The following is a 19,941-nucleotide window of genomic DNA, read 5'->3' on the forward strand; positions in this document are numbered from 1 at the left end:
TTTGCTGCAAGGGCTCTCTTTGATTTCCCATCAAGTCACTGCCTGAGTCCACATGTCGGCAACACAACGTTATATATGCAGCATAACAAGATCATCATCTATGAGTCCAGTAACCAGAGTCTGCTAGTATGAGATTGGACCTCCCACATGCTGTATAACCACAAACACAGGAACGTGTCACCTCAGAGCGAACTCAGCTGACTGGTTTCTGTTCTAGTACTCTAAAGAGAAAAAACACTTGCTAGGAACCACTCGTTCTGGAGTGACAGTCATCTGTCAGTCAGAGTCTGTTATCAGTCACTAAAAGTTTCAATCCAGCTGAGTCCAGCCATACCACCGAGGCCACCAATAGCAAAACCCATCAGGCTTTGGCAATAGCCTAGCCTGGTCCCAGGTCTCTTTGTGCTGTATTGCCAACTTCTATAGCTGTTGTCATGCCAAAGACGATAAGGATTGGCAATACGGCACAAAGACACCTGGAGCCAGGCTAGTAAAGATATCTTTATTTCAATAGAACTCAGGTTGTCAATGATAGGCGGCTAAAGTCAGTTGATAGAGAAGGTGTTCATGGCTTTGCATAATGAGCCCAGATTAGGGAGCGCTAACGCTGACACACAGGTGTACCTCTCATTCAGAGCTGCCGGCACCAACAACTCAGGGCAGGTACAGAAACACACACACAAGTACTAAGAGGGACAGAAAGCCCGAGGGGAACCAAGACAGACAGAAAGACAGACTAGCTAAGTCACCATGGCCCCACTCTGGGCACAGGCCTTCCTCCTGGTCACCATGGCGATGACGGATGTCCAGGGAACGGTGGAGAAGGAGCTCTCTCCAGAGTGCAGGGAGTTCCTGTACATGGGGACGCCACCCGTGGGCCTGGAGGACCACTCGCTCCAGAAGATCTGCCAGCGCTACAACAACAAGCCGCGCTACGTCACTCTGTACGACACCGCCAACCACGTCCCCATCTACTCAGCCTACACCTTCAAACGCTCCGACGGGGAGAAAAGGGTGGACGTGCCCTGGATGTACGAGCCACAGGTAACCTGGAGACATTTCAAGTCAATAGTTGCATCCCAAAAGGCTACCTATCCCCTATTTAGTCCACTACTTTTGACAAAGGTAGTGCACTACATATGGAATAGGGTGCCATTTGCGGTCCAGCCACTGTAATGCCAGTCCAGTGGATTAGTCCATATTGACTGGCTCTCACTAGTATATCATAAGGTATGTTTTGCCATCACTTTTGAAAGTATGTGGCGCTAACTTCACTCTTTATATCATTTAAATGTAATTCAATAACACAAAGCCAATGCTCTGTGGTCATCATGAAAATTACAGAATGCTGCACATCATTTCATAGGCTAATATTTGAATGATCATAAAGTCTCCTTTTTACAGCGAGCAAGCGTTTCAAAACGTAGCCTATTCAATGACACTATTTATCGCTCCTTCATGCTCTCTCATTGTTTGTTTGTTTGTCTCCCGCCCAGCTGTCCACAGTTTCTGACACCAGGGAGATGCAGGCGTTCCCGCGCGGCTACATGCACAGGAACTTTGAGGACGCCCAGGCCATCCTGGACGACTACACCAACGCCGTCCTCTACGAGCGTGGCCACCTCAACCCTGACGAGCACCAGGCCGACCCAGACGACAAGGCCTCCACCTACACTCTGACCAACGTGGTGCCCCAGGTCCGCCATTTTGTTTTCAAGTTCTTTACTTAAAATTGTACTGTCACATTATGTATTGAACAAAAAAATAACAGTGGGGTAATGGACAGATACTTCCCTAAACTTTACTAAATACTGAGATACATTTTTTTAAATAAATTAAAATCCCAGTCAGAAATCATTTAATACCAAAGTAAAATACCAACACCAGTGGATAGCTTTAGCAACCAATAAACAGAGGCACCTATGTATGAAGTAACACTGCCTTTAAGGTCAGAGAGTTCAGCGCTGGCACATGGAAAGAGCAGGAGCACGTGATCCGCAAGCGCCTCAACAACTACTGCCACGGCACCGCCTACGTCGTCACCGGAATCACCACCTCAGGGAACATGATCCGGCGCCATAACATTGACCGCGTGGCGGTCCCGACGTACCTGTGGTCGGCCTACTGCTGCACCGACTACGACCACAACGCGCCGTACGATGAGCGCTACAAGTTTCCGGCGTTCGCCCACTACGCCCTCAATGAGAAGGAGAACAACCAGGTAAATCTAGAATAGCAATAGTTGTATTTTATATAGTGCCTTTCATTACAAAGAGAATCTCAAAGACGCAGTAAAAACAAACAAAACTATGTAGCAATCTGGCAGGTCTTGGGCGATGGCTTAGTGTAGTCTATTCTCATATACTGTTATATCACATACAATAATCCCGCAAGAGATGGGTTCCGGAAGGCGACTTGAAACGTAAATAAAAATATGAATTTGTTTGTTCACTCACTCACTCAATCGTTCATTTATTCATTCATCACTTTTGTTCCGTTCGTTCATTCATCCAACAGGTCCTGGAGTTGTCCGTCAAGAAACTGGAGGAGTTCCTCCAGAGGTCCACCTTCGTGGACAAGAACTTCCAGATCTTTGCGGACGACTGTGTCCCGCCTGCCTTTGCTCTGCATTAGGTTCCCTGGTCTCTCAGTGGACTTGACCTCCCCAAACCACAAGACCTTACATTTAATTTACACTTCCTGCAATGGAAACAAGTCAACAATAGCAGTCTTCTTAAATTGATGTTATTGATTGATTCATGTTTTTTTCCCCCCTCTCCAAATACTTTCTGCAAAGATCATGTAGGCCAAAATAATGTTCCCATCTATGTCTGATTACATAAAGTTCACCCATCTTATGACATACAATTGATATTTATTGTCACAAAACGGGTTCTATAATGTGACATTAGCAAGGCTCTTATTCAGAGCAACACCCAGTTTGTGCGTGGGAGGGGTGTTATGTGACCTGCGAAGAAAATAACATACCAGCTCAAACATACATGACAATAGAGGTTGTGGTTTAGTCCTGTGGTTGGTTGTGCTCTACTCTAGATATGATAAGAGATATGAGAACATGGTTGACATCCCCTCAGGCAGATGTTTAACACCTTCCACTACCCTCCTGTGGTTTTCAACAGGAAATGTGTAAAACAACAACTGTTCAGACAGGTCTTACAAATAATAAAAGTCGTTGCTACTTGTGTCACTGAAGTTCCTGGATGGAATGTTGTTTTTCCTATACGTCCCCAGCACAGGGAGCTGCTGAGGGGAGGACGGCTCATAATAATGGCTGGAACGGAGTAAATGGAATGGCATCAACCACCTGGAAACCATGTGTTTGATGTATTTGATACCATTCCACTGATTCCGCTCCAGCCATCACCACGAGCCCGTCCTCCCCAATTAAGATGCCACCAACTTCCTGTGATCCACAATCTTATTTACTGGAAGCCTATCATACAAATTCCATTGACAATCAAGTCTGTGAAGTAAAACTCTCATGGCACAGCTAGGTTTCCAGACTTCACCTACTACGCCTTCAACGAGGTAAATCTAGTTATTTTACTATTATATTACATACAGAATATTACTTTTGTGAAAATGTGTCAAATAATCCTGTAAGGGATGGGTTGCTAACAACGAATTGACGCATAAATAAAATATATAATTCATTCATTCACTCACTCGTTCATTCATCCATCTCTTCCTCTGTTCGTTCACTCATCCACCAGGTCCTGGAGTTGACCATTAAGAAGCTGGAGTTCTTCCAGAGGTTTACCTTTGAGTAACTTCCAGATCTTTGTGGATGACTGTGTCCCGCCATGCCTCTGCTTTGTATTAGGTGGACCACATGGAATGGGAAGATGTTGTGTAACATTTCAGATATAAATATGTTATGTAGAACAAACATACTTCTGTCTGACATGTAGACTTAGGAATCATTTCAGATCTATTAATGACATTTCTATCTGAAGGTTCCAGACTTTTATGCCCTGCCAAACACACCTCTGGTCTCACTGCGGGCCTTTGCCTCCCCAAAAGTCCTTACATTTAATTTACACTTCATGCAATGGAAACAAGTTAACTCTACTAGTCTTCTTAAATTGCTGCTCTTGATTGACAAACCTCAAGGTTGGATTTATGTTTTCTTTTTCCTCCTCAAAGATCATTTAAATTATGCTGGATAATGTTCCTACAGTGTCTTCAGAAAGTATTCATAGCCTTTGACTTATTTCCTAAACAAAGACTGTTAAATAATATGTATTAAGTACTGCCAGAGTTATATTTTAACATACTGCATGTTATGTATCTAACTATGCTTAACTGAACATATCCATAAAATCCCAGCCTGTGTTTTTCAGAGAAAGCCAGGAATTTCAACGGGCATCAAAATACCCCCATTGTGAAAAGAAAGGAAAACAATCATTTTAACAAACAACTGAGAGGCTAAACATGTCTTCCCCTCCGTAGCTTCGTATTTGCTTCAAATCCTGTCTGCTGGAGAAACTCACTGTTTGTCTATAGCTTCAGATGTGATTTACAGTGCCTTCAGAATGGATTCATAACCCCTTGACTTATTCCACATTTTGTTGTGTTACAGCCTGAATTCCAAATGGATTACATTGCTTTTTTTCTCACCCATCTACACACAATACCTCATAATGACAAAGTGAAAACATGTTTTTAGAAATGTTAGCAAATGTATTCAAAATGAAATACAGATATCTAATTTACATAAGTTTTCACACCCCTGAGTCAATACTTTGTAGAAGTGAGTCTTTCTGGGTAAGTCTCTAAGAGCTTTCCACACCTGGAATGTGCAGCATTTGCCCATTATTCTTTTCAAACTCTGTCAAATGAGTTGTTTATCATGGCTAGACAACCTTTTTCAGGTCTTGCCATAGATTTTCAAGTATATTTAAGTTAAAACTATAACTCTGCCACTCAGGAACATTTACTCTCTTCTTGGTAAGCAACTCCACGGTAATGTAGATTTGGCCTTGTGTTTTATGTTATTGTCCTGCTGAATGGTGTATTCATCTCCCAGTGTCTGGTGGAAAGCAGACAGAACCAGGTTTTCCTCTAGGAGTTTGCCTGTGTTTAGCTTTATTCAGTTTATTTTTTAACCTGAAAAACTCCCTAGTTGATTACAAGCATACCCATAACATGATGCAGCCATCACTACGCTTGAAAATATGGAGAGTGGTACTCAGTAATGTGTTGTATTCAGGACAAAAAGTGAATTACTTGGCCACATTTTTTGCAGAATTACTTTAGTGCCTTGTTGCAAACAGGATTTTCACTCTGTCAATTAGGTTAGTATTGTGGAGTAACTACAATGTTGTTGATCCATCCTCAGTTTTCTCCTATCACAGCCATTAAACTCTGTAACTGTTTTAATGTCACCATTGGCCTCTTGGTGAAATCCCTGAGCGGTTTCCTTCCTCTCCGGCAACTGAGTTACAAAGGACACTTGTATCTTTGTAGTGACTGGGTGTACTGATACACCATCCAAAGTGTAATTAATAACCATGCTCAAAGGGATATTCAATGTCTGGGTAGGTGCCCTTCTTTACGAGGCATTGGAAAACCTCCCTGGTCTTTGTGGTTGAATCTGTTTTAAATTCACTGCTTGACTGAGGGACCTTACAGATAATTGTATGTGTGGGGCGGCAGGTAGCCTAGTGGTTAGAGCGTTGGACTAGTAACCGAAATGTAGCAAGATCAAATCCCCGAGCTGACAAGGTAAAAATCTGTCGTTCTGCCGTTGAACAAGGCAGTTAAACCACTGTTCCTAGGCCGTCATTGAAAATAAGAATTTGTTCTTAACTTAGTTGCCTATTTTTTTTTAAGTAAACAGAGATGAGGTAGTCATTCAAAAATCATGTTAAACACTATTATTGCACACAGAGTGAGTTCATGCAACTTATTATGTGACTTGTTAAGCAAATGTTTACTCCTGAACTTATTTATCCTTGCCATAACAAAGGGGTTGAATACTTATTGACTCAAGACATTTCAGCTTTTCATTTTTTATTACAAAAATGTAAATGTCAAAAAACTAAATTCCACTTTGACATTATAGGTTATTGTGTGTAGGCCAGTGACATAAAATCTCAATTTAATCCATTTTAAATTCAGGCTGTAACACAAGCAAATGTGGAAAAAGTCAAGGGGTCTGAATACTTTCTGAAGGCACTGTATGTGTGATTGAATAAAGTTCACCGATTCCAACAGTTTGTTGACTCATATCCTCTGACATACAACAGATGTACTATATATAAAAGCGTGCTATGATATGACTAATACATTAGCAACGCTTTTTATTCAGAGCAATATTCAGCTGCTGCGTGGAAGGGGTGTTATGCAACCTCTGGGTGTTAAACAACTCCCACATTCAACAGGAACTTAGTGAAACAGCAACTATTCAGACAGGTTTCACCAATAATAATGAGTAGAAATAAAAACAAAGTCATTGCTACTGATTTCACTGAAATTCCTGGATGGAATGTTGTTTTCCTGTACCTCCACACCCTTCTTTACTGGAAACCCATCATACTAATTCCAGTGAAAATCAATGAATCCACAAGAAGTCTGAAGGAAAATTGCCATCGCACAGCTAGGCCTCCATTTTGTTTCAGAGCCTTGCTGAAGTTTCATTTCCAGTCTACCGCTGCACAGAGCCTTATTCTGCTCACACCTCAGTCTTTACATGAGAGGATAAGCAGATAAGACTAGCCGCAGAGCTACACACACTTTGCACCTCTCCACTTCAGAGGATGAGAGGCCGTCTACAGTGGAGAGATCACAATCAGCTCTGACTACGTTCTGCACCGATGGACACTGACAGAGCAAAGAGCATGAGATGCATAACAAAAAAACACAGCCTTTCAGGGCCTAACAGAGCCTGTGTTTTCATATTACTAAGTAAAAGACATCTATCCAATGCTTCATGCTTTAGCTGGGACTAGTCCTGGGTAATCTAAGAAAGCTGAACACTGATAACATTAACTGATGCTCTTCACTTTGCTATGGCCGGCTCGCCACTTTGAATATATGGAAATAGACTTGACAATGGGAAGTCGAGATGGGCCGACCCACTGAGTATCTCTTCATGAGAGAGATGAGACTGTACAGAGAGTTATAGACTACCACGGGAAAGAGTGAAGGGAGAGGAGCGAGGGGAACACATGCCGACACAGAGGGAGGCAAACAAGACAACTAAACAAGATCAGTTCAAGAGAGAATTGAGTAGCTAACATGGTCACCGTGAAACACTTATCCATCTACTCTTCTCTGTCCCTGGCGGTCCTGCTGATACTGGGCTGTATGCGAGAGTCCCAGGCCGGGGTGGTGGAGGACTTCAACCACGTGGAGCGCTGTAAGGACTCCCTGTACATGGGAACCCCACCTCGGGGCTACCTCCTCAGCAACTCCCTGAAGAAGCTCTGCCAGCGCTACGAGGACAAGCCGCGCTTCGTCACCCTCTACGACCCCCACAAACACATCCCTGTCTACTCGGCCTATACCTTCAAGAAGTCCGATGGTGAGAAGAGGGTAGACTTTCCCTGGATGTTCGAGCCACAGGTAGAATAGTGTGTGTGTATGTAGTGTGTGTGTGTGTGTGTGTGTGTGTGTGTGTGTGTGTGTGTGTGTGTGTTGGATTTTGCCTTTGAACATAGGCCAAAATGTTTATATGCTCCAATATAGCGAGTCAGCAACCCCATTATGTAATTTCAAAACATGTTTGATAAAGGTTCTCTCATGGATGCAGATGACTGACACCCATACACTAGTAGGTAAAGCTTGCCGAGCTGTGAGGACAATATTGCTGCTCTAGGCAAAATTAGAAGCTTAAGATAAGCCGCTTCATGGGCTGTGTGAATTGGTGTTACAATAGGACATTGTTGTAATCTGTTCATGTAGGCAGCAGTATTGTGCATATGCAAATTAAATTCATCTTAATTTCTTCCTCAAAATCCTCTACCCCCTCTCTCTCCCTCCTACCCCCCGTCCGTCTGTAGTTGGCGTCAGAGAAGGGCAGTAGCAACATGGAGCCGTTCCCCCAGTCCTCCTCCCACATGCACATGAACTTTGAGGACAGCCAGGCGGTGCTGGAGGACTATGCCGACGTGGTCCAGTACGAGAGAGGGCATCTCAACCCCGACGAGCACCAGGCTGATCCCCTGGACAAGGCCTCCACCTACACACTGACCAACGTGGTGCCCCAGGTAAGTTGGTTCAGTCTGCACATATAAAAGGTAGTTTGGTGTGTCTACCTTACACTGTTTAAGCGTAGGAGAGGTTGGAAGAAGAAGAAGTATGGGGAAATAACAGGAATGATCTTGCTTTTTGCCCCAGATCCGTGAGTTCAATATCGGGCCCTGGGCCGAGCACGAGGACCTCATCCGCAAGCGCCTCAACAACTACTGCCGCGGCAAAGCCTACGTTGTCACCGGGGTCACAACCTCTGGGAACATGATCCGCCGCGACAACCTGGACCGCGTGGCCATTCCCGAGTACATGTGGTCGGCCTACTGCTGCACCGACTACGACCAGAACGCGCCCTACTTCCTGCGGTACAAGTTCCCGGCGTTCGGGGCCTACGGGCTGAATGACCGCGTCAACAACCACCTGGTGGAGGTTCCGGTGAAGAACCTGGAGAAGTTCCTCAGGGGAAGGATGGACGTGGACAAGAACTTCCAGATCTTCTACAACGACTGTGTGCCTGACTCATAGAGAGCAACCTTGTGATAGTGATTACAATCATGCCAGCCTCAATGTCACCTCTACATTGTCATCTACTTTTTGTATCGAGTAGATTCTGAAAATATGAATGTAGCCTGTGGGTGAGTTGTTGCTTACAAGCAATAAAGATGATCTTTCAAACCTTGTTCCGTCTCCATTGTCCATTCAATCTATAACAAAACGAATGTGAAGTGTAGGCCTAACCCCTAGTTCAAGAAACAGCTTTTTGTATGAAAATGAATCTCACTTTCATGCAGACACTGCTCCTAAAATGTGCAGTCAGACTCAGAGCCTTTTGAGATTATAGACATAGCAGCATTTGGGTGGTAAAACCCTTCTCCATGTAAAATAATCAGGTCCTATTTAAAACCCAATGTCTGTTCTTTGATCAGAAGCTTCATTTGCATGTTGGCCTCTGGGTAACAAGAACAAGTCAGAGTGATTTGAATCAAGGAGAACTTGCCGGGCTTATATTCTCTACTGCAGAGACAGACCGCAATGAACGTCATAGAAGAAAGTCAAGATGTTGATTATCTGGTACGAGATGAAGTGAATCCATAAGAATTCATGTTGGATAATTACTGTATTCACATTCCGGAATTATATTCACCAAGCTTGTAGTCATCTTTTAAAGGTTTATTTACTGCCACAGAACTAGGGTTGCAAAATTCCCTGGAACTTTCAACGACAAAAAAACATTTTTCCAGAAATCCTGTTTGGAGGATCCCTGATTTCGGGAACCGGGATTTCGGAAAAAACAGGGAATTTATTGAAAGTTCCAGGGGCCTCATTTATCAATATTACGTAGAAACTATTCTCAAATACTACTTACGAATGGAATTTACCATTTCCGTTGGCAAAGAAAAAGTGTGATTTATCAAACAATCCTACGAGCCTCATATGCACACCGGTAGGAGATAAACCATAGATAAATACCAATTGTTCTCAGACTCAGTGCTCGTGCACGACCTTGGCTATTTGCATTTCGAAACGCCCCTAATTAACCATATATGGTCAAAATCATCCTTTTAAAGCCTGTGGGGACTATACAACGCCATCTTATGAAATACAACAGTGCTACCCATAAACGCTACGAAAATTTTACAAATTCTGACTGAAATAGGGGTGCTAACAACCATCATATCGAAGTAAACTTGGAGTCATGCAATGGCATGGCGTGTAGTCCAGAGGAAGCTGGTGGGAGGAGCTATAGGAGGACGGGCTCATTGTAATGGCTGGAATGGAATATGGTTTCCATTAGTTTGATACCATTCCCTCTATTCGATTCCAAGCATTACAATATGCCTCTCCTATTATAGCTTCTCCCACCAGCCTCCTCTGGTGTAGTCCTCCCACCACAACTCGGGAAACCATGCCCTTTATTAGACTATGAAATAACTTATGATGAACTTCACAGGGTGGTGAAAGTGCACAGTGATGTTGATGCTAGTGATGCACCGATATTACATTTTTGGCCAATACCGATATCCAATATTTTCCTTGCCAAAACACCCGATACCGATAACTGATATTTATTAGCGGCCTTTTAAGCATTCTAGTACAATTAAATAGTTAGACCACTGTGTCCATGTGTGTGTGTTAAGGCACTGCATCTCAATCTCGAATCCAGGCTGTATCACATCCGGCCGTGATTGGGAGTCCCATAGGGCGGCTCACATTTGGCCCAGCGTCGTCTAGGTTTGGTCGGTGTAGGCCGTCATTGTAAATAAGAATTTATTCTTAACTGACTTTATTTGTTAAATAAAGGTTACACACACACACTGACCAAAATGTTATTTTTTTGGCATTTACGTATGTCCTCATTACCAGTAAAACATAAACAAAACCTATTTCTTTCACTTACTTGCTGTGCTGTTTCGTTGTTAATTTGTTGGGTTGTTTCATTCTCAACCAGGATTTCTATGGAACGCCGCTTGGGTCTTTGCGTGACAAAATATATACTTTTAAACACTATTTGACGTGCCAAATAAGCTTGTTGACCAATCAGGACCTGAATATGACTGCACACCACATAATAATTTAACGTGTTCATACATTTTTACGGAGTTATTACACATTGATTACACTATCACTTGTATTCCATATGTCACGTATGCTATGATGCTAGTAAAGTTGTCTCGCGCACCTACAATGCTGGTCATTAAAAAAAAGCTAGCTTGCTGATGGATGAAAACAATGTTCTTCCACAAAAACATAGCAAAATGACAATCTGTTTCAGTAGCTATATAGTTAGCTAGTTAGCTAACTATATAGCTAGGTGTCATCATCTAAAATAACCCTAATTTATAAGACAGTTCTTATTTGATAAATAGTGGTCGGACCCATCTATGTGAAGCTAGCCACAATAAGGATTGGCCACAATAGTGGACTTTGCGGTTTGCCTTCAAAATAAAAGTATGGCATAATTATACTGTTTGTATTCATTTGCATCACTGTCAATCACATACTTTTATTTTGAAGGCAAACCGCAAATTCCAACATTGTGCCTAATCCTTATTGTGGCTAGCTTCACAACACATATCCCGGTCAGGTCGAGCCTCACTAGCCAGATGAAGCTAGCTGGCTGCTTATAACGTTATCTTTGGGCAACAGGGTTAAGTAGCTGGCTAGCTATTTATTTACATGAACTGAAGTTCAATTTCAATAGGCGAACAACAAGTGGCAACCTAGCTAATACTTACTCACAAGGATTCCTAAATCATTGCTAAGAATAATGAACATGACTGCAGTTTGACTGCGGTATTGTAAATACATTTTTGTACAGCTTTGACAGTGCTACTGTATCTTTTTTTGACACGCAAAGACCCAAACGGCGTTACATAGTATGCATGTCGTGAAGCTAATAGCAGTGACGCTATTACTGTGTAACTCCGGTAGGGCAACATCTGAAAAATAGTGCACTTGGTAGTGTGTACCGGTGCACGACCAGTCGGCGAAAGCCAATGTTGTTACGCTTTCAAATGACTGCTCGACTTGTTGACTGCTCGATCCACACAGCAGACATTGTGGGTTAGTTTAGAAATGCTGTGTTGCACGTATAGCGAAAGGTTTTACGATGGCGTCATGTACCGACACTGCCGTTCAAGAGTTTGGGGTCACTTAGAAATGTCCTTGTTTTGAAAGAAAAGCTATTTTTTGGTCCATAAAAATAACACCAAATTGATCAGAAATACAGTGTAGATATTGCTAATGTTGTAAATTACAATTGTAGCTGGAAACCGCTGATTTTTAATGGAATATCTACATAGTATGTGGGCCCATTATCAGCAACCATCACTCCTGTGTTCAAATGGCATGTTGTGTTAGCTAATCCAAGTTAATCATTTTAAAAGTCTAATTGATCATTAGAAAAACCTTTTGCAATTTTGTTAGCACAGCTGAAAAGCAATAAAACTGGCCTTCTTTAGACTAATTGAGTATCTGGAGCATCAGCATTTGTGGGTTCGATTACAGGCTCAAAATGGCCAGAAACAAAGTACTTTCTTCTGAAACTCGTCAGTCTATTCTTGTTCTGAGAAATTAAGGCTATTCCATGCGAGTAATTGACAAGAAACTGAAGATCTCGTACAACGCTGTGTACTACTCCCTTCACAGAACAGAGCAAACTGTCTAACCAGAATAGAAAGAGAAGTGGGAGGCCCCGGTGCAGAACTGAGCAAGAACACAGTACATTAGTGTCTTGTTTAAGAAACAGACGCCTCACATGTCCTCACCTGGCAGCTTCAATAAATAAACTCAGCAAAAAAAAGAAACGTACCTTTTTCAGAACCCTGTCTTTCAAAGATAATTCGTAAAAAAACAAATAACTTCACAGCTTGTCATTGTAAAGGGTTTAAACACTGTTTCCCATGCTTGTTCAATGAACCATAAACAATTAATGAACATGCACCTGTGGAACGGTCGTTAAGACACTAACAGATGGTAGGCAATTAAGGTCACAGTTAGGAAAAATTAGGACACTAAAGAGGCCTTTCTACTGACTGAAAAACACCAAAAGAAAGATGCCCAGAGTCCCTGCTCATCTGCGTGAACGTGCCTTAGGCATGCTACAAAGAGGCATGAGGTTTGCCGATTGCAATGTCCGTACTGTGAGACGCCTAAGACAGCGCTACAGGGAGACAGGACAGACAGCTGATCGTCCTCGCAGTGGCAGACCTCGTGTAACAACACCTGCACAGGATCGGTACATCCGAATATCACACCTGCGGGACAGGTACAGGATGGCAACAACAACTGCCTGAGTTACACCAGGAACGCACAATCCCTCCATCAGTGCTCAGATTGTCCACAGTAGGCTGAGAGAGGCTGGACTGAGGGCTTGTAGGCCTGTTGTAAGGCAGGTCCTCACCAGACATCACCAGCAACAATGTCGCCTATGGGCACAAACCCACCGTCGCTGGACCAGACAGGACTGGCAAAAAGTGCTCTTCACTGACGAGTCGCGGTTTTGTCTCACCAGGGGTGATGGTCGGATTCGCGTTTATCGTCGAAGGAATGAGCGTTACACCAAGGCCTGTACTCTGGAGCGGGATCGATTTGGAGGTGGAGGGTCCATCATTGTCTGGGGCGGTGTGTCACAGCATCATCGGACTGAGCTTGTTGTCATTGCAGTCAATCTCAACGCTGTGCGTTACAGGGAAGACATCCTCCTCCCTCATGTGGTACCCTTCCTGCAGGCTCATCCTGACATGACCCTCCAGCATGACAATGCCACCAGCCATACTGCTTGTTCTGTGCGTGATTTCCTGCAAGACAGGAATGTCAGTGTTCTGCCATGGCCAGCTAAAAGCCCAGATCTTAATCCCATTGAGCAAGTCTGGGACCTATTGGATCGGAGGGTGAGGGCTAGGGCCATTCCCCCCAGAAATGTCTGGGAACTTGCAGGTGCCTTGGTGGAAGAGTGGGGTAGAGGTTGACCGATTTATGATTTTTCAATACCGATACCGATTATTGGAGGACCAAAAAAAGCCGCTACCGATTAATCGTCCAATTTTTATATATATATTTGTAATAATGACAATTACAACAATACTGAATGAACAATGAACACTTATTTCAACTTAATATAATACATAAATAAAATCTATTTAGTCTCAAATAAATAATGAAACATGCTCAATTTGGTTTAAATAATGCAAAAACAGTGTTGGAGAAGAAAGTAAAAGTGCAATATGTGCTTGCTCAGAACATATGAAAGCTGGTGGTTCAATATTCCCAGTTAAGAAGTTTTAGCTTGTAGTTATAGGAATTATGACGCGTCGACTATTTCTCTCTATACCATTTGTATTTCATATACCTTTGACTATTGGATGTTCGTATAGGCACTTTAGTATTGCCAGCCAATCTTGGGAGTTGATAGGCTTGAAGTCATAAACAGTGCTGTGCTTCAAGCGTTGCTAAGAGCTGCTGGAAAACGCAGTAAAGTGCTGTTTGAATGAATGCTTACGAGCCTGCTGCTGCCTACCACCGCTCAGTCAGACTGCTCTATCAAATATCAAATCATAGACTTAATTATAATATAATAAACACAGAAATAAGAACCTTTGGTCATTAATATGGTCAAATCCAGAAACTATCATTTCGAAAACAAAATGTTTATTCTTTCAGTGAAATACGGAACTGTTCCATATTTTATCTAACGGGTGGCAACCCTAAGTCTAAATATTGCTGTTACATTGCACAACCTTCAATGGTATGTCATATTTATGTAAAATTCTGGCAAATTAGTTCGCAATGAGCCAGGCGGTCCGAACTGTTGCATATACCCTGACTGCGTGCAATGAACGCAAGAGAAGTGACACAGTTTCCCTAGTTAATATTGCCTGCTAACATTAATTTCTTTTAACTAAATATGCAGGTTTAAAAAAATATATTTTAAAGAAAGGCATTGATGTTTATGGTTAGGTACATACGTGCAACGATTGTTCTTTTTTCGCGAATGCGCTTCTGTTAAATCATTGGTGAAGTAGGCTGTGATTCGATGATAAATTAACAGGCACCGCATTGATTATATGCAACGCAGGGCAAGCTAGTTAATCTAGTAATATCATCAACCATGTGTAGTTAAGTATTGATTATGTGAAGATTGATTGTTTTTTATAAGGTAACTTTAATGCTAGCTAGCATCTTACCTTGGCTCCGTGCTGCACTCGCGTAACAGGTTAGCAGCCTGCCACACAATTTCCTCGTGGAATGCAATGTTATCGGCCATAATCGGCGTTCAAAAATGCCTTATTAATCGGCCAGGTTGACCTCTAGAGTGGGGTAACAGCTCAGCAAGAACTGGCCAATCTTGTGCAATCCATGAGGAGATGCACTGCAGTACTTAATGCAGCTGGTGGCAACACCATATCATTGAACGGTAGTGTAAGTTATATACAGTTGAAGTGGGAAGTTTACATACACTTAGGTTGGAGTCATTAAAACTCATTTTTAAACCACTCCACACATTGTTTGGCAAGTTAAGACATCTACTTTGGGCATGACACAAGTAATTTTTCCAACTATTGTTTACAGACAGATTATTTCACTTATAATTCACTGTATTACAATTCCAGTGGGTCAGAAGTTTACATACACTCAGTTGACTGTGCCTTTAAACAGCTTGGAAAATTCCAGAAAATTATGTCATGGCTTTAGAAGCTTCTGATAGGCTAATTTACATCATTTGAGTCAATTGGAGGTGTACCTGTGGATGTATTTCAAGGCCTACCTTCAAATTCAGTGCCTCTTTGCTTGACATTATGGGAAAATCAAAAGAAATCCGCCAAGACCTCAGAAAGAAAATCGTAGACCTCCACAAGTCTGGGTTATCCTTGGGAGCAATTTACAAACACCTGAAGGTACCACGTTCATCTGTACAAACAATAGTACGTAAGTATAAACACCATGGGACCACGCAGCCATCATACCGCTCAGGAAGGAGACGTGTTCTGTCTCCTAGAGATGAACATACTTTGGTGCGAAAAGTGCAAATCAATCTCAGAACAACAGCAAAGGACCTTGTGAAGATGCTGGAGGAAACAGGTACAAAAGTATCTATATCCACAGTAAAACGAGTCCTATATCGACATAACCTGAAAGGCCACTCAGTAAGGAAGAAGCCACTGCTCCAAAACCACCATAAAAAAGCAAGCCTACGGTTTGCAACTGCACATGGGGACAAAGATGGTACTTTTTGGAGAAATGTCCTCTGGTCTGATGAAACAAAAATAGAACTGTTAGGCCACAATGACCATCGTTATGTTTGGTGGAAAAAGGGGGATGCTTGCAAGCCGAAGAACATCATCCCAACCGTGAAGCACGGGGGTGACAGCATCATGTTGTGGGGGTGCTTTGTTGCAGGAGGGACTGGTGCACTTCACAAAATAGATGGCATCATGAGAGAGGAAAAGTATGTGGATATATTGAAGCAACATCTCAAGACATTAGTCAGGAAGTTAAAGCTTGGTTGCAAATGGGTCTTCCAAATGAACAATGACCCCAAGCATACTTCCAAAGTTGTGGCAAAATGGCTTAAGGACAACAAAGTCAAGGTATTGGAGTGGCCATCACAAAGCCCTGACCTCAATCCTATAGAAAATATGTGGGCAGAACTGAAAAAGCATGTGCGAGCAAGGAGGCCTACAAACCTGACTCAGTTACACCAGCTCTGTCAGGAGGAATGGGCCAAAATTCACCCAACTTATTGTGAGAAGCTTGTGGAAGGCTACCCAAAACGTTTGACCCAAGTTAAACAATTTAAAGGCAATGCTACCAAATACTAATTGAGTGTATGTAAACTTCTGAACCACTGGGAATGTGATGAAAGAAATAAAAGCTGAAATAAATCACTCTTTATTATTATTCTGACATTTTACATTCTTAAAATAAAGTGGTGATCCAAACTGACCTAAAACAAGGAATTTTTACTAGGATTAAATGTCAGAAAAACTTGGTTTAAATGTATTTGGCTAAGGTGTATGTAAACTTCCGACTTAAACTGTATATCATGCATCCCAAGTTGATGCTCCTTTCCAAAAAATATTGAGAATCTTACTCTGGTGACATGACGATCGATGCTTGACTGACGTTTGACAAATACAATATTCTCTCTCTTATCCATAATAATCTCATCATGTAGACTAGACAACCCGCACAGCCTACCTGCACTGTATCTGTGAGCTGTTGGCTAGAGTGTACATGCCAAGACCAGAGTAGCCACATTTGCTACTTAATGTAACACAACAGTTTGTGACAGAAGTATCAGTAGAGTTGAGCACACTCTGAAGGAAACATTCATATTGATTAATCACACTTGGGTTTACGCAGATTTGCACGTACGCATGATTGATAAATGAGGCCCCAGGAATTTTGCAACCCTACACAGAACTAGAGTGATTCTGTTTCTATGGTAATGTCCTCACACCATATGAAGTCTGCATTTAGGGGGGGGCAATAGTGTTATACTCATACACTACCAGTCCCTACTGCTGTACAGGACAGTACAAATATATTTAACATATCTTTATTTGTGGATCATAAACAGATGTTCTCTTTCAAATATATATTATTTTTCAAATATTTTCTCAGACATTTAATGAAGCGATTATCCAATTAAGTCCTTACAAGAATACTATCTGGCTGCAATTAGTGGGAAAAAATATCAGAATTGGGCTGCCTGTGTAAACGCAGCCAAAGAGTTCACGACACCTCTCTTTTCCCCCTGATCTGTCCTTCTCCGTTTTATTTCCGGGAAGTCTGAGGCAGACACAAGTTATAGAAAGAGCTATGATCCAGTGACCCTACTTTTTTCCACGACACCCACCCCAGGCCCTGCACCGACGTCATCTCCAGTCTGGGCCCATAGTAGTGAGGGTCCATCACCAGCAGGTAGCTCCCCTGGCCCCCAGGCCGAGTGCACACACCCAGGATCCCCTTGGAGGAGTTGTCCCGGTCGCCTCCCATCATGACAGGGGACCCCTGGCTCTGGAAGTGCTGGTGGAGCTCCTCAGCAGCCCTCTCTAGTTCTACCCCTCCACCCCGCACGTGGACAACCTTACAGGGGACGTCGTAGTAGTAGTCGAGGACCAGGGCCGCCTCAAACGTCCCTATCCACTCGCGAGAGCCAGCGAACATGGCAAGCTTGTCCCCCATTGCAACCAGGGCGTGCTGGATTTCGGGGAGGCTGGGTGGGGGTCTGCATTTGCCCTTAGGTGGTGGTGGGGCCCAGCTCTGGCACAGCCAAGAGGCCATGGTCTGTAAGGTGCGGTAGCCACAGCCCCAACCCCTGTCGTCCTGACCATCACACCCATAGTGGAAGTAGAGACACTCCCCAGATATTAGGGAGCATTTGACAACATCTGGTGCTGGGCTAGGAAGTCCAATGTGTGCATTATTCAGCAGAGTCCCTGTCCAATCTGCATTACACTCTGTGCCTTTGTGTTTATCTCCCACCACTGCCGTTTCACCCCAGTCAATCCCCGCAGAAACGTTTTCCTCTAGATTAGCCATGTGTCTTCAACCCTCGAGACCCCTTGTCAATGTGGCAATTCTGCTGTCATTCCATGATGCACGTCATTTTCTTCTTCAATCTAAACCTTAAAAATCCAGGTAGAAGTGCAATTTTGCCACTCGGTTTTCCTGTTTCATATACCTTGAATATTATTCGATGTACAGAGAAAAACATACGTGGAGTTTTTCACAGTCTGATCAGAACTGCGACTCAGTTCGTCGCTGAACTAGTTCCCTCTATCCGCAAAAGTTGACGAATGAGTTCCTATCTGGGCTTGGTGGGGAACATTTTCTGAAGCGACGTTGGCGCTTGTTATTGGTCACTATTTTATGGATTACTTATTCTTAATATTTTAAACATAGATTGTCCCCCTTCCCTAACACCTCCCCCTTCGTTTCCATCATGCGCACAGTCGCACACCTGTAAATGATTGATTGACAGCTGTCTGTCAGTGATCCTGCCTGGATGACCAGTCCAGTCTGTATGATTTGTAATATAGCCTACCACATAACATGTCAAATTCCGTATGATATTACGCATTGCAGTAATTAACACTTCTCAGTCTTACCGTTTTCATAGTCGACCAGATGTTTTGTTACTAAAAATGACATTGTTCTTGGTGGTGATCTCTCTGCCTTGTGCGCGTGTGGAGAAGATAATGACTAACGATGACCACTTTTTATTTTTATTTATTCCAACGTCGTCTCGAGATTCCTCCCTCTGCCAATACATTTTGTTGTTGGGTCAGCTTTTCTTTGAAACCGTAAATTTGTCTCAATTTTGTCTCCCAAGTCCTCTAAAAAAACCACTGTGATTTAGACGGGCTACAAGTAACATGCTATGAAATGAAGGTGCCAAACGCAAAATTAGGACACAATGAATAGATAATTCTTCAAAAAGAGAGAGGCATTGTTTTCGCAACCTCACATTCTTCTGCTGTGGTATATTTGCGATCACACAATTTAATGTGCATCCTGCCATCTACGATGCGGGATGGAAACAGAAAAAAACGGAACTACCAAAAATAAATCAAACGACTTTTCAGTTAAATTTTTTTATCAGATCTGACCCCTACACATGCTCAAGGGGAACCTGGGGGTGGGTCTTCCCTTACCATTACCCCTTGCAAGTCTTCAGATGTAAAATCCCTGAGTCCCAAAAACGTTTCTGCCGCAGCCACAATAATGTCCAGTTTCTTCGACTTCTCCGAGACTTGCTGTACAGTTTATAACTGTGGCAAGGAACGCAACAAAATCCACCGTTTTAATGCACATGGTATATTTGTCTTGCAGCAAACATTTTCTACAGTCTGTGGTATATCCACTACCATATCTTCACTGGCATATCCACTACCATATCTTCACTGGTATATCCACTACCATATCATCACTGGCATATCCACTACCATATCTTCACTGGTATATCCACTACCATATCTTCACTGGTATATCCACTACCATATCTTCACTGGTATATCCACTACCATATCTTCACTGGTATATCCACTACCATATCTTCACTGGTATTTCCACTACCATATCTTCACTGGTATATCCACTACCATATCTTCACTGGTATATCCACTACCATATCTTCACTGGTATATCCACTACCATATCATCACTGGCATATCCACTACCATATCTTCACTGGTATATCCACTACCATATCTTCAC

General features: G+C 42.7%; 4 protein-coding genes across 4 annotated transcripts in view; 2 read left to right on the forward strand and 2 right to left on the reverse strand.

Annotated features, from left to right (window-relative positions):
• The window catches only part of LOC115198359 (perforin-1), a 28,149-nt gene extending 8,579 nt beyond the window's left edge, over positions 1-19,570 (reverse strand). The window contains exon 1 of the mRNA XM_029760257.1: positions 18,834-19,570. Within this exon, the coding sequence (XP_029616117.1) occupies positions 18,834-18,876 (43 nt within the window). The 5' untranslated portion in view covers positions 18,877-19,570. The remainder of the gene's footprint in view (positions 1-18,833) is intronic.
• On the forward strand, positions 640-3,213 carry LOC115198363 (endonuclease domain-containing 1 protein). The gene is made up of 4 exons (XM_029760262.1): positions 640-1,044; positions 1,497-1,697; positions 1,949-2,221; positions 2,518-3,213. The coding sequence occupies exons 1-4, from the start codon at positions 751-753 to the stop codon at positions 2,632-2,634; spliced, it is 885 nt and encodes a 294-aa protein (XP_029616122.1). The 5' UTR covers positions 640-750; the 3' UTR covers positions 2,635-3,213.
• Positions 7,127-8,897, forward strand: LOC115198361 (endonuclease domain-containing 1 protein). Its single transcript, XM_029760259.1, has 3 exons — positions 7,127-7,590; positions 8,028-8,234; positions 8,365-8,897. Exons 1-3 carry the CDS (start codon positions 7,264-7,266, stop codon positions 8,740-8,742), a joined length of 912 nt encoding a protein of 303 aa, XP_029616119.1. The 5' UTR covers positions 7,127-7,263; the 3' UTR covers positions 8,743-8,897.
• On the reverse strand, positions 17,263-18,608 carry ufsp1 (UFM1-specific peptidase 1). Its single transcript, XM_029760264.1, has one exon. It carries the CDS (start codon positions 18,262-18,264, stop codon positions 17,497-17,499), a length of 768 nt encoding a protein of 255 aa, XP_029616124.1. The 5' UTR covers positions 18,265-18,608; the 3' UTR covers positions 17,263-17,496.
• Positions 19,571-19,941: the final 371 nt, after the last annotated feature.

This window comes from Salmo trutta, chromosome 8, assembly GCF_901001165.1.
Source record: "Salmo trutta chromosome 8, fSalTru1.1, whole genome shotgun sequence".
Taxonomy (NCBI): domain Eukaryota; kingdom Metazoa; phylum Chordata; class Actinopteri; order Salmoniformes; family Salmonidae; genus Salmo; species Salmo trutta.

Coding starts and splice junctions, on each gene's coding strand:
- LOC115198361 (XM_029760259.1), top strand. CDS start 7,264: ATGGTCACCGTGAAACACTTATCCATCTACTCTTCTCTGTCCCTGGCG. Junction 7,591..8,027: donor CCTGGATGTTCGAGCCACAG/GTAGAATAGTGT, acceptor GTCCGTCTGTAG/TTGGCGTCAGAGAAGGGCAG. Junction 8,235..8,364: donor TGACCAACGTGGTGCCCCAG/GTAAGTTGGTTC, acceptor TTTTTGCCCCAG/ATCCGTGAGTTCAATATCGG.
- ufsp1 (XM_029760264.1), bottom strand. CDS start 18,264: ATGGCTAATCTAGAGGAAAACGTTTCTGCGGGGATTGACTGGGGTGAA.
- LOC115198363 (XM_029760262.1), top strand. CDS start 751: ATGGCCCCACTCTGGGCACAGGCCTTCCTCCTGGTCACCATGGCGATG. Junction 1,698..1,948: donor TGACCAACGTGGTGCCCCAG/GTCCGCCATTTT, acceptor ACTGCCTTTAAG/GTCAGAGAGTTCAGCGCTGG. Junction 2,222..2,517: donor ATGAGAAGGAGAACAACCAG/GTAAATCTAGAA, acceptor TTCATCCAACAG/GTCCTGGAGTTGTCCGTCAA.